Source organism: Cokeromyces recurvatus (assembly GCF_025118155.1).
Source record: "Cokeromyces recurvatus strain NRRL 2243 chromosome Unknown BX663scaffold_10, whole genome shotgun sequence".
In the NCBI taxonomy this organism is placed as follows: domain Eukaryota; kingdom Fungi; phylum Mucoromycota; class Mucoromycetes; order Mucorales; family Mucoraceae; genus Cokeromyces; species Cokeromyces recurvatus.
In genome coordinates this window covers 427,404-440,051 of record NW_026251396.1, presented here as the reverse complement: position 1 = coordinate 440,051, position 12,648 = coordinate 427,404, and the positions used below count along the sequence as shown (strand labels likewise).

Here is a 12,648-nt window from a genome sequence, read left to right as displayed (position 1 = left end):
TACTAATCTACATTGATCATGATATATTTTGGGATAGGGATGTTATGGCTTGTAAAAACATGTTTCTCATTTTCAACAGAGATATGGGTTGGCCAAGGATAACCCAATATTTTTTGTAGGTAATGAAATAAAAGTATCACAACGAATAGGGTAGGCTCTTCTTTAGAGGAGAGACTTAAAGATTTATACAGATAAGATAATGGTTATATTACAATAAAGAAAATACCAGCAAATTTTTTTTTCTAATTTGGTATATACTGCTTTTTTTTTGGAGTCGTTTCCTCTCTAGCCGCAAACTTTTGTAGAAAATCTCGCCATAGCTTTGCAAGCTTCTTGTTGTAATATTTCTAAATGGTTGCTTGGAATATTTCGTAGTCAATATAGTAAACACTGGTAAATACCAGGATAAAAGTACGAAAGTGAATTATTTTTATTGACAAAACGAATTAGGAAAAAAAAAAAAAAACCTCCAATTTATGAACTCAGGTCTTTTTTCACTGTATTTGACAATATCCCTTTATAACCACGTATTACATGAATAACATCATAAACTACTTTATAAGGTTAAATCCTATTTTATATGTAGTTTATTGCAGAAATTTATATACGTCATTACCATTTTGTGCCTTTATTATATTCATTCTATATACACTTGTTTTTATTTTTCAAGCTCCAATATAAAACAGAAAAAAAAAAGTCTTGTTTAGACTATTTTAGTTTACTTCCTTTTTTCACTCTCACTTTGTCTTTATTTCAACCTTTTTTTTTTTTTTCTTACTTTCCTTAATGTACTTTACTTAATCAGTTAATCTATAATCATAATTATAACAAAAGTTTTGCAATTATCCTTTGAGATTCAATAAATAATTAGAGATCTACTTGTCTATTTTTCTTTTTCTTTTCTTTTTATTTTCCTTAGTTTTTAGTTTTTAGTATTTTTTGTTTTTTTTATTTTTTTTTAAAAAAAAGGAAAAGAAAAGAAATAATAATATAGAATAAAATGAATGGGTAAAAAATATTGAAGAAAAAGAAAATACACAAATACAAATTTATATGTATATATTTGTTTTTGTTAGTGATACATCATCTTCTGCAACATCACAATATCATGCTCAATTATATTCTGGGCAAAAACAATTACAAAAACGTCTTCAACAGCAAGCGCAGGGCAATACTATTAAACAAGTAACAAAACCAACTTCTTTAAATTATAATATATTCTCTTTTGAACCGCCGAATTTATATGAAACATCTTTAAAATTGACAACAGAAACTGAAATTCATGCGTGGTGGGATTCACTTGTCAAGATATTTTCTGGTACCTTTTTCTTTCATTTTTTATTTATTTACGTATCATTTAATTCCCTTTTCTTTTCTTTTCTTTTTTTTTGCTTAAATTTAGGAACTTCATTTCATGCTACTAGAATTACACTCAGTATTCCTCAAGATCCAAATGATCCTTTTATGGGTCCTTGGGGATTAAAAGCAGTTTACAATAAAACAGGCTCAATTAGCCAGGAGTTTGATTATGAAGATGCATTAGAAGATGATTATTTCTTACATAGTCGTGCAATACATGAAACAGGTCCACATCATATTCCTTGGTGTTTTGATAGATTACAACCTTTTGAATCAGAGCCTGAACCACTTATCAATAATCCAAGTGTAATGCGTATTTTAAAAAGAAATTCAGTTGTCGTACTTTCAAGAGAATATAGAAGAAAATCTTCTGGTAAGAATAGTAATGATGATTTTGGCTTGGAGTTTTTTAAAAGGACTTTATTGGATTCAACTTCTGATAAATCCAGAAAATCAAATTGGTCTATACCCATCATTACTACACCTTGCTTTTCAAAAGATGAAGCCTCTGAAATTTTAGTAGATGGTTCTTGTCTTTCTGATGAAGGTGCAAGTCATAGAAAAGATAGTAATCATAGTATTATTGATCCACCTTTATCAACTACAAGTACACCTGCTACTGTATCATCTAATTTTTTACAAGATTTTGATGAATATGAACAACAACAACCTTCACCTTGGTCTCAATCTCCTGCTCCATCTCCCGCTATTATGGATTCCGAATTGAATCCCTTCTTTACTTCTCCTCCTGATATAGATGATGAAGCCTTTAATCCTGCTTCACCTGAATCTTATGATAACGTCTCTGTCCCTTTTCCTCCTCCTTTATCTAATATGCACTCTGTTGTACACATACCTTTATTTCATCCTTCTGACGTGATGAACCGTCATTTACATCATACTCTAAGTTCTTCTTATTGCTCTTCATCTCCTTCTACTGCTGCTAATAACAATAAGCATCATCATCATCGATATAGTCAACAAAATCATCTTACTCCTATCGCTATCTTATCTTTTTTGACACCTATCGTGCCTTATCCACCCGTATTGCTTTCAAGTATTAATTCTCTATCTCCTTTTATCGCTGCTAGTTTTGCAAATGCTATTCAAAATGCTGAAATGAAAAAGCATGGCCATTTTTATACTCGACGTAATAGTAGCAGTAGGCACAAATATACAAGTGAGGAAGAATTATCTAAAAGATGCTCATCCGTTATCTCAAATACAGAAGATGATGAACAGCAATCTCAACATAGAATAGATTCAACAAATACAACACCTACTGCTGCCCTTATCGATACCACTCCTCCTAATACTCATGATTTCATTCATCCGAAACGTCCAGATCATTTTGGTTCCATGTCAAATTTTACTCATAGTTCGTTGGAAACGGTAACTGAGCAACTATTAAATCCTCCTTTATCACCCTCTACTATTCAACAAAAGGATATAAATGAAACGACTAGCTCAGGTATGGATTTAAAATCAAATCTTGATAAGGAGAATAAAATAGCAGCAGATACTACGGATCTAACAGACAGAATACCACAAACTGATCATGTAGATAACAGTAATCTCTCTCATCATCTTCAATCTTCACACAAGTCATTCTCACCTTCATCTGCTGCTATCATGGAAGGATGGGGTGCTGTATCACCTACAACAGGGCTACCTATCTCGGCTTCTATACCACCTCATACAATGTGTAGTAATAAAAATTGTCAGCATAGGATATATTCTTCATCATCAGCAGACGATCATGTGGTTCCCAAGGCAACAACTTCAGAAGAGAATAGTTTGCTTTCGTCTTTAACTCAACCTGATAGCGATTCCATTTCAAATATCAATCCTCGACCATCTGCCTTTAAGTCACCTTCTTCATCGAAATCTATTCAAAAACGTCATGTCATGAATAGCCATAAAAAGAAAATGAAAAAGAGAAAACGATACAGTAATAAACGTCAAGATTTTGATGATGATGGATTTCATTATCATCGTGAAACTCGAACTGGTGTTGATCGTTTTTTAGTTGCTCCCAAATCAAGTCTTTTACGTTTAATTATTGATGGTATTCCAATTCATGTCTTGTAAGTATATACCCAAAATTTTGATATATACATAGATATATATATATATATGTATGTATATATGTATATGTATATATATGTTACTCATCCTATCCTTCACGTCCTTCTCCCCCCCTTTTTTTTCCTCCTTCCTTTTCTTTTCTTTCTTTTTTTTTTTTTATAAAAAAAAAAGTACTTTATCGACTACAACAGGTAAAGTAACTTGGGTTAATAATCGAACTTTACAATATACAGGAAAATCGTTAAGGGATCATTTAGGTCCTAATTGGTTATCACATATGCATCCAGATGATCAACCTGAATGTAAAAAGGCTTGGGAATTAGCTTATGAACAAGGTAACGGATTTGCAGGTGAATATCGATTAAAAAGATTCGATGGCGTTTATCGTTGTTTTCTTTGGAGAATTGTACCTCTTAGAGATTTAAAAGGTATAATTATTCATTGGTTCGGTACTTGGTAAGTGTATAATGTATAATTCAAAGAGAAAAAAAAAAGAAGTATTCATTTTTTTTTTTAATTTACAGTACGGACATTCATGATCAACATATGGCAAAGGAAAGTAATTTACGACAAGTAGAAATTGAAAGCAATGAAAGAAAATATAGATTATTAGCTGAAGCTATTCCACAAATTGTATTTACCTTTTCACCTGGCGCTGGATTGACATATACAAATGGGAAATGGAGTAAATATTCTGGAAAATCGTTTGATCAAACAATGGGACTTGGTTTTATGTCTTGTGTTCATCCTGATGATCGATCTAAACTTCAACTACCAGATTTAAGTTCTTTATCTACGAATCGAGCAGGTATCTCATGGCAAAATGAAATTCGACTATCAAGTGCAAAAGAAGAATATAAATGGTTTTTGGTTAAATGTGTTTCAGTGGATGAGTTAGATACTGGTGATATTCGTTGGTTTGGTACTTGGTAAGAGAAAAGAAAAATGTCTTTGAATGGGGGGGTTTTTTTTTAAACATTTACTCATATATACAAATATTTGTATATATATTCAATTTTATATAGTACTGATATCAATGATCATAAATTACTAGAACAAAAACTGAAAGAAGCACATGATGCAGCACAAAAATCAACAGAGAGTAAAACACGTTTCTTATCCAATATGTCTCATGAAATTCGTACACCATTGATTGGCATTACAGGCATGCTTAATTTTTTATTAGATACAGAATTGACACCTGAGCAAATGGATTATGTTCATACAATTCAACAATCAGCAGAGTCGTTATTAGTTGTCATTAACGATATCTTGGATCTTAGTAAGGTAGAAGCAGGCATGATGAATTTGGAATGGGAGCCTTTTAGTCTTGTTACTATGATTGAAGATGCGAATGAATTATTGTCAACTTTGGCTATTCAGAAAAATTTAGAGTTAAGTTTCTGGGTTAATGATGACATACCTGATGTAGTTATAGGTGATAGAATACGTCTAAGACAAGTTTTACTTAATTTGATTGGTGTAAGTGAATGAAATGATTCTTCATGATTTGGAGTGTACTACTTACTAACTGTATTCTAAATTCACAGAATGCCATTAAGTTTACATCCGAAGGTGAAGTCTTTACTCGATGTACTATTAAAAAGAACGATATAGAAGAGTCAGAATTGACTTTACTATTCGAAGTAATCGATACAGGTACTGGATTTGATGCTGCTGATGAATCAGTTATGTTTAAACCATTTTCTCAAGTGGATAGTTCTGTAAGTTTTATTTATTTATTTTATTTATTTGGAGATAAAATAACATTTTTTTTTTTTTGGTATTAGAGCACAAGAAAGCATGGAGGTAGTGGTCTTGGCCTAGTTATTTCACGTCAACTCATTGAACTTCATGGAGGTGTTATGAAATGTCGTAGTCAGAAAGGTAAAGGATCTACGTTTTATTTCACAGTTAAATTTGGTATTCCAACTTCTCAAACTCGACCTTTACCACAAACACCTCAAAATGAAACTAATCATGATCCATTCTTTCGTACAAATGGTTATGAAAATAATTCAATTGCACATGATAAACTATCGTATGTAAATAAAACGTATAACAATAATACTAATAATAATAACAATCAGCCAACAAAAGCTCGATCTATACCCACTATCACTACTACTACTGCTACTACATCGGATGTATCACAAGCTGAAATCCTTCAAGATGTCTTGATGAATAAAGCAGCCAATATGCAATTGAAACCCCCTCCAGTTAGAAATAATCATCATCTTGTGACACCTGCAGTAGCAGCAGCAGCAGCAGCAGCAGCAACAACAACTACAACAACAGCAACAGCAACAGCAACTACGTCACTAGGTAATGATATCCTTTTGTCTTCCATGTCTTCTAGGAAAGAAAACAAGTCAGAATTATCTACTCAATCTACTTGCGATCCATGTCATACTAAAGTCAATTCAGATCACATATTTAGCTTTGCTACTACACAAAATCATGTTATTTTACCCCCTCGAACACCTACCCGTACTTCTCCTTTGCGTGCCCTAGTTGTCTCCCAATGGAAATATTCACGTGAATCCATGGAAAACCATGTAAAATCAATTCTGAGTAGTATTGCAAGTCAAGAGGAAGAGACTCCGTATTATGAAATTGATACAGTAACCAATCAAATTGAAGCCACTGAACGACTTACAGATCCTCAAACTGCGCCCTATGACTACATTATGATTAATTTGTCTTCTGAACAACAGATTTTAATTTTAACAAGAACCATATGTGGTTCCTTACATCAACAAAAGGCAAGCGTCTTGATCATGACTACACCTATGCAACGTTCTTCAATTACAGAAATGGCAAAAAGCCAAGAAAGTCAAGTGATACCTCAAAATTGTGGATTTATTTTTAAACCCTTAAAACGAAATAAATTACGATGGTATTTTGGTATTCGTCAGCAACAAAAATCATCATCATCGACTAACGACAAAGGAACGACAACAACCAATAATAACGAGAGGACGATAGAAGGAACAAGTACTGTATCTACGCCTGATACACCTTGTAAAAGAGCAGCTACACAAAAAGAAATATTCAGAAGAATGGCAGATGATGTAGGAGGAAAAGGTTATAGAGTATTATTAGTTGAAGGTAAATTATATATATGCATATATGTATATGTATATGTGTATACACATCAATAACATAGATACTAATGCCCTTCTCTTTCTCTCTCTCTCTCTAAATATTATTACTATAAAAAAAAAAAAAAAAAAAAAAGACAACTTGGTAAATCAAAAAGTTTTAACAAGGTATTTAACTCGAGTTGGATTAACTGTAGATGTAGCTGTACATGGCGGTAAATGTATCGAGTTATTTCATAAGCATCCAAAAGATTATTATTGTTTAATTCTTTGTGATTTATTCATGCCTGTTAAAGGTAAGATTTTACATATATATATATACATATATAAAGCCGCTAAAATACTTGAAAATTAATATCCATATAGATGGTTATGAAACGACTCGTGAAATTCGAGAATGGGAAAAAGAGCATCTAGGGCCCGAGGAAACACCTATACCTATTGTTGCTTTATCTGCTAACGTCATGAGTAATGTAGCCAACAAATGCCTAGAATGCGGGTTCTCAACTTATATTTCGAAGCCTGTCAATTTTGCTATTTTGAGTGATGTCATTCGTGGATACTTATTAAAAGAATAAATAATATCAAATAGACCCATATAACGTATAATAATTAGTATTAGTAGAAGAAGAGAGCAGTGTACTTGGGTTATTAAAACAAAAGTAGTTTAATCAAGTAAAATGAATAAATAAATAAATAAAATATCATTATAATAAAGGGGAGGAGGGATATGAGTACTAATAATATAATTATTACAGTCATATTAGTATTATACAATGTCCTTTACATATATAGAAGAACCTTGCTTTTTTTTTTTCAACAACTGAGTCTGAAGTTTTTTTATGCTGTAGTGGTGAGCACAACGTATCACGTACCCTGTCACAATTGAAACCCCGTATTGATAAAAAAAAAAAAAGTCTCATTAGTTTTAATGTTTACTTTTTCTTTTAAATAAATAAAATAAACCCCCCCCACTCTGTAAAAAAAAAAAAAAAAAACAAAAAACAAAAAAACAAAACAAAAACATGAATATTAATTTAGTAAAGGGCACAACTCATCATTTTATTCGTTCTCGTTGGATTGGTGCATCCGCAGTAAATATATGCATACACATATACATATATACTTTTTTTTTTCACTTTTATATATACACTTCACATGTGTTTTAACAAATTCTTAGCTTTTAATGCGTTCCGTTAAAACAGCAGCTACTATGCCACCTATGGCTACTGAAACTGCAGGCTCTGGAGCGACTAGTCATCCCATAAAGAAGGAACCTAAATATAAAACATTTGAAATTTACCGTTGGGTAAGGACTAAAAAAAGAAAAAAAATGTATACATGTATAAGTATATATATCTACGTATACACACACACATATATATATATTTATAAAGGCTAATTCTCTTTATTTAAATAAATACATACATACATACATAGAATCCTGATAGACCTACTGAAAAACCGGTTCTTAAAAAATATAAAGTTGATTTAAATAGTTGTGGACCTATGATCTTGGATGCACTTATTAAAATAAAAAATGAACAAGATTCGACCTTAACTTTTAGACGTTCTTGCCGTGAAGGTATTTGTGGTTCTTGTGCAATGAATATTGATGGTGGAAATACTTTAGCTTGTATTTCGAGAATTAATAAGGATTCTGATAAGTCTATCAAGATTTATCCTTTACCTCATAGTAAGTTTATATAAATATGTATATGTATATAGATCTGATTTCTAACTTTCTTTATATAAATATATATATATATATATATATATAGTGAACGTTGTTAAGGATTTAGTACCTGATTTAACACATTTCTATAGACAATATAAAAGTATTGAGCCTTATTTGAAACAAAAGACACCTCCTCCTACAGGAAAAGAAAATTTGCAATCCATTGAAGATAGAAAAAAATTAGATGGCCTCTATGAATGTATCCTTTGCGCTTGTTGCTCAACCTCATGTCCTTCTTATTGGTGGAATCAAGAAGAATATTTAGGTCCTGCTGTCTTGTTGCAAGCCTTTAGATGGATGGTGGATTCGCGTGATCATTATGGTCGTGAACGTCGTGAAATGCTTCAAAATAAGATGTCTCTTTATCGTTGTCATACTATCATGAATTGTTCAAAGACGTGTCCAAAGGGACTTCAACCTGGTACTGCCATTGCAAAGATTAAATTATTGATGGCAACTGAGTAAATTTAAAACCATATTTTATATCATCATCATCATTATAATAATAATAAAAAAACTCAAAAGAGATTTTGTCTTTATATTGTATTTACTATTACAAGTCTTTTGAAAGAAGGGATAATACAACTATTCTACTTTACAATCTATCTGTCTATGTATATGTATACGAGAAACATGAATTAATTAGGTATAAACTACCTTAAAGAAGAAGAAGAAGAGGGGTTTATTTATATAAAAAGAACTCCATGTTAAATAGTTGAAGACAAATAAATAATAATATTTCTTTTTTTTTGGTTTACTAACGAATATTTTTAAAGCTTAAAGCTAATATTTGAAAGAACAATATCAGGATAGTTAGGATAAGAAGGATTTAACCATGCACCCCCTAATACAAATAGTTAGTAAGATATATGTATAGGTGTGTGTGTGTGTTTTATCTTTATCAAATGTTTACCGTCTACGACAAGTACTACACCGGTAATATAACTAGCTCCTTCAGAGAAAAGAAAAACAGTAGATTGAGCGATATCTTGAACTTCACCCATTCGCTTTTATTAAATCAAAATTGAATTATTATTTGTTTCTAATAGTAGTAGTATATATATTACCTGCAAAGGAACACCCTTAGTATCAAAAGCAGGACCTAGTTTCTCCATACCTACTGTTGAAGCCTAAACATAGAATTAAATAAGTCATGAATATCTCACTTATTTTTTTTTTTTACTTCAACTTACAATAGGGCCAGGTGCAATGCCTGTTCAGATAAAATATTAAAAAGAAAAAAAAATTAGTTGTACAAGTTCTAATAAAGATGTTTTTATTTTCCCATCTTTACCATTTACACCTAATAAAAAAAAAAAGTAACAAATGAGCATATTGATTTTTTTTTTCTTTATACATTTCACAAGGAAAACTTACGAACTCCATGAGGCCCTAATTCAACTGCCCAATGCTTAGTCAGAGCCTATATAGAAACAATTATAAAGAAAAAAGGAGGGATTATTTTAAATATATAATTTATTTACATCAATCGCTGCTTTAGCCGCACCAGCATGTTGTTGAAAAGGAGTCCCCGTATAGTGTAAGGTTGCAGAAACATTAATGATAGCCCCTTTTGATTTCTTAAGATGTTCAACAGCAGCTTTCGTCAAATTAAACGTACCAAGTAAATCAATCTCAATAACGGTACGAAATGCATTATAACTCAAGTCATTGAAAGAAGATAAGAAATTACCAGCTGCTCCATTAATTAAAAAATCAAGTTGACCATATTTTTCGATTGTCACCTTGATAGCTCTCTCAATATCAGCTGGATTACGAACATCACCAGCGATAGCACTATAAAAATAAATAAATAAATTATTTGATTTTTTTTTTTTTTTTTTTTTTGTTTAGTAAAGAACATACAAAACTTCGCCACCAGTCTTTAGACACATTTCTCTTGCAGCTTTTTCTAATTTGTCCTTACTTTTAAAAATTCAATTGTGATGAAAAAATTAGATCATTTATTGAATGAATGAAAAAAACATGATTTACCTTCTAGAAAAGATGACAGCTTTGGCACCATGATTGACCATTGCTTCGGTCATACTACGACAAATACCACTACCACCTCCAGAACAAAATAAAACTTTTCCCTTAAAAAGATTATCTTTAAAAATCTGAGTTGTCTCTACTACTACAGTCATTACAAATAAATAAATAATGTGTGTGTGGGGGAGGGGGGAAAAGAGAGGAGAGAGGACGATGCAAAAAAAAAAAAAAAAATGAATTGACTCCGATATTTAAATGTAGCACAATCTCTATTGTTTGCTGAGAAAATTATTATTCATTGTATTTATGCAATAGTGTTTTACCGTCCATCCTCTGTGAAAATGGCTCCTATAAGCTAAAAAGTGTTATTTGCCTTTTTCCTATTTCCTCCCCTGAATTGAATGAACTCAGATTACTACAAAGGCGAAAAATGAATTTACTATAGAATATGAATAATAAAGATCAGAGTTTAGTCGTACTTACTCGGCTGCTAGGCAACTACAAATAAATCCTTTTTGGAAGGACACTTACATTGTCATACCTTAAAAAGTCATAAAATATTTATCTATATAAATTAAAGAAAGATACGAAGCATTCTATTGTAATATATGATATTTAATGTAAATTTTTTTTTAAGAATGGAAATAAAAAAAAAAGCTATATAAAACAAGCTTATCTAATACTTGTAATATTTGTTAATATAATGATAGTTAAAAAGAAAAATAAGCATTCGTTATTAAATTGACAGACTCTATCCTTCTTCTCTCTTTGTTGTTTAAAATTAACATGTTGATGATGAGTTTTATTTTATTTGAAAAGTTCGGTCTTTTAACAATGATAATAGTAGCAGAAGAAAATAATCATTTTTATTCTTAAAATAGAAAATTATTAAACTCGCGATACATATCAGCTTATTGTTTAAATGAAACAAAAATATTTATGTTTTAAAAAAAAAACCCTATTCTTTTTGAACTAGGTTTCAAAGGTGATCTTTGATTGGTTTTAGAAGAGAACAATAAGATGCATCAAACATGAAGCATTTTTCCTTTTTTTTTCATAATGGCTTTGATTTTACATGTTATAAAATGGATATATATGAATATATACATCTATATGTAGCATAATTGTTAATTCGAAAAGAGATGTAGATATGATTTACTAATAAGATGGACCTATTTTCTTTATTAGTGTCGGAGGTACGGAAGACATTACCGATTCAAGGACAATAAGCAGAAAAAAAAAAAAAAAGAAAAAAAGAAAAAAATAAAATAAAAATGACAGGTGGTACAAAATCAACGTTTATTAATTATATATAAACTTGTCATAGTCCATTAGATAGTCTCTTTCTTATAATAAGCTTATATTTATCAATAGTTAAAGGAGAAAAATAGAATATGATAGAAAAATGCATATTTGTATGATTTCGTGGTATTATTATTTCAAATAATATAATAAAACGGAGTTAATTTCTTTTTATTGTTTTCTTCTTCTCCCCCCAAAAAAAAATAAAATAAAATACATATATAAGGAGTATTTTTTTTTTATTGTTCTAGCTTTTTTTTTCTTTTTTTTTTTTAATTTATCTCATTCTTACATTAATAATAGGGAAAAAAATGACTGAATTTAAAGACAATGTTGAAGAACGTGTTGAACGCCGTGTTGATGAACTTCTTCACGAATTTTTCACAGAGTGCCCTTATGGTCGTAAAGCAGCTTCAGCTTGTCCAGCTCTAGGTGATAACCAAAAGAAGTCTTCTTTCTTTGCTGATTATGCAAGCCAATTCTTTAATGAATGCCCTTATGGTAGACGCGCAACGAATGAATGTCCTTATGGTCGTGAACTTGCTGAAAAGAAAAAGAAGAAGACCAACAACAAACACACTGCTAGTCGCTTTTATTATGGACGTTTCCCTGAATATGTAGATGAATTCTTTACTGAATGCCCTTATGGTAAGCGTGTTGCTAATGAATGCCCTTATGGCCGGGAAATCGTTGATAAGGCTCATAAGAAAGCAATGAAAAAGTCAGGTCGTAAGTATCATCATCAAGATGACTATGCAAAGGAATTCTTTACTGAATGTCCTTATGGTCGTCGTGCTACTGAACAATGTCCCTATGGTCGTGAGATTGCTTCAAAGTCCAGACATCCTGACTATGCAAAGGAATTCTTTACTGAATGCCCTTATGGTCGTCGTGTAGCTAATGAATGTCCTTATGCCCGTAGAATAACAAAAGGTTCAAAGGGAGATGATCATGGTAATTATCATGATTATGTAGAAGAATTCTTTACTGAATGCCCTTATGGTCGTCGTGCTACTGAACAATGTCCCTATGGTCGTGAAATTGTGGATAAGAAACTTAGTTCTC

General features: G+C 31.1%; 2 protein-coding genes across 2 annotated transcripts; one reads left to right on the top strand and one right to left on the bottom strand.

Moving 5' to 3' along the window:
• The first annotated feature begins 1,200 nt into the window (after positions 1–1,200).
• BX663DRAFT_453183 (succinate dehydrogenase iron-sulfur subunit) lies at positions 1,201–8,788 on the top strand. The gene is made up of 15 exons (XM_051523800.1): positions 1,201–1,318; positions 1,403–1,891; positions 1,925–2,235; positions 2,317–2,741; positions 2,901–3,446; positions 3,619–3,903; positions 3,972–4,376; positions 4,473–4,908; positions 4,998–5,171; positions 5,238–5,788; positions 5,888–6,558; positions 6,689–6,847; positions 6,918–7,012; positions 7,992–8,247; positions 8,333–8,788. Exons 2-15 carry the CDS (start codon positions 1,465–1,467, stop codon positions 8,752–8,754), a joined length of 5,163 nt encoding a protein of 1,720 aa, XP_051383573.1. The 5' UTR covers positions 1,201–1,318; positions 1,403–1,464; the 3' UTR covers positions 8,755–8,788.
• Positions 8,789–8,949: 161 nt separating this feature from the next.
• On the bottom strand, positions 8,950–10,490 carry BX663DRAFT_506988 (2,4-dienoyl-CoA reductase). Its single transcript, XM_051527263.1, has 8 exons — positions 10,285–10,490; positions 10,156–10,215; positions 9,774–10,086; positions 9,667–9,712; positions 9,584–9,592; positions 9,483–9,502; positions 9,357–9,419; positions 8,950–9,296 (listed from the first exon to the last, which is right to left on the bottom strand). The coding sequence occupies exons 1-8, from the start codon at positions 10,434–10,436 to the stop codon at positions 9,147–9,149; spliced, it is 813 nt and encodes a 270-aa protein (XP_051383572.1). The 5' UTR covers positions 10,437–10,490; the 3' UTR covers positions 8,950–9,146.
• Positions 10,491–12,648: the final 2,158 nt, after the last annotated feature.

Excerpts from the sequence above, each read along its gene's own strand:
- BX663DRAFT_453183 (XM_051523800.1), top strand. The coding sequence starts at position 1,465 with ATGGGTCCTTGGGGATTAAAAGCAGTTTACAATAAAACAGGCTCAATT. Across the intron at positions 1,892-1,924 it reads AATTTTAGTAGATGGTTCTT|ATAGTAATCATAGTATTATT; the intron begins GTCTTTCTGATG and ends GTCATAGAAAAG. Across the intron at positions 7,013-7,991 it reads TTGTTGCTTTATCTGCTAAC|AATCCTGATAGACCTACTGA; the intron begins GTCATGAGTAAT and ends ATACATACATAG.
- BX663DRAFT_506988 (XM_051527263.1), bottom strand. The coding sequence starts at position 10,436 with ATGACTGTAGTAGTAGAGACAACTCAGATTTTTAAAGATAATCTTTTT. Across the intron at positions 9,713-9,773 it reads CGGCTAAAGCAGCGATTGAT|GCTCTGACTAAGCATTGGGC; the intron begins GTAAATAAATTA and ends GTTTCTATATAG. Across the intron at positions 9,297-9,356 it reads CTAAGGGTGTTCCTTTGCAG|CGAATGGGTGAAGTTCAAGA; the intron begins GTAATATATATA and ends ATTTAATAAAAG.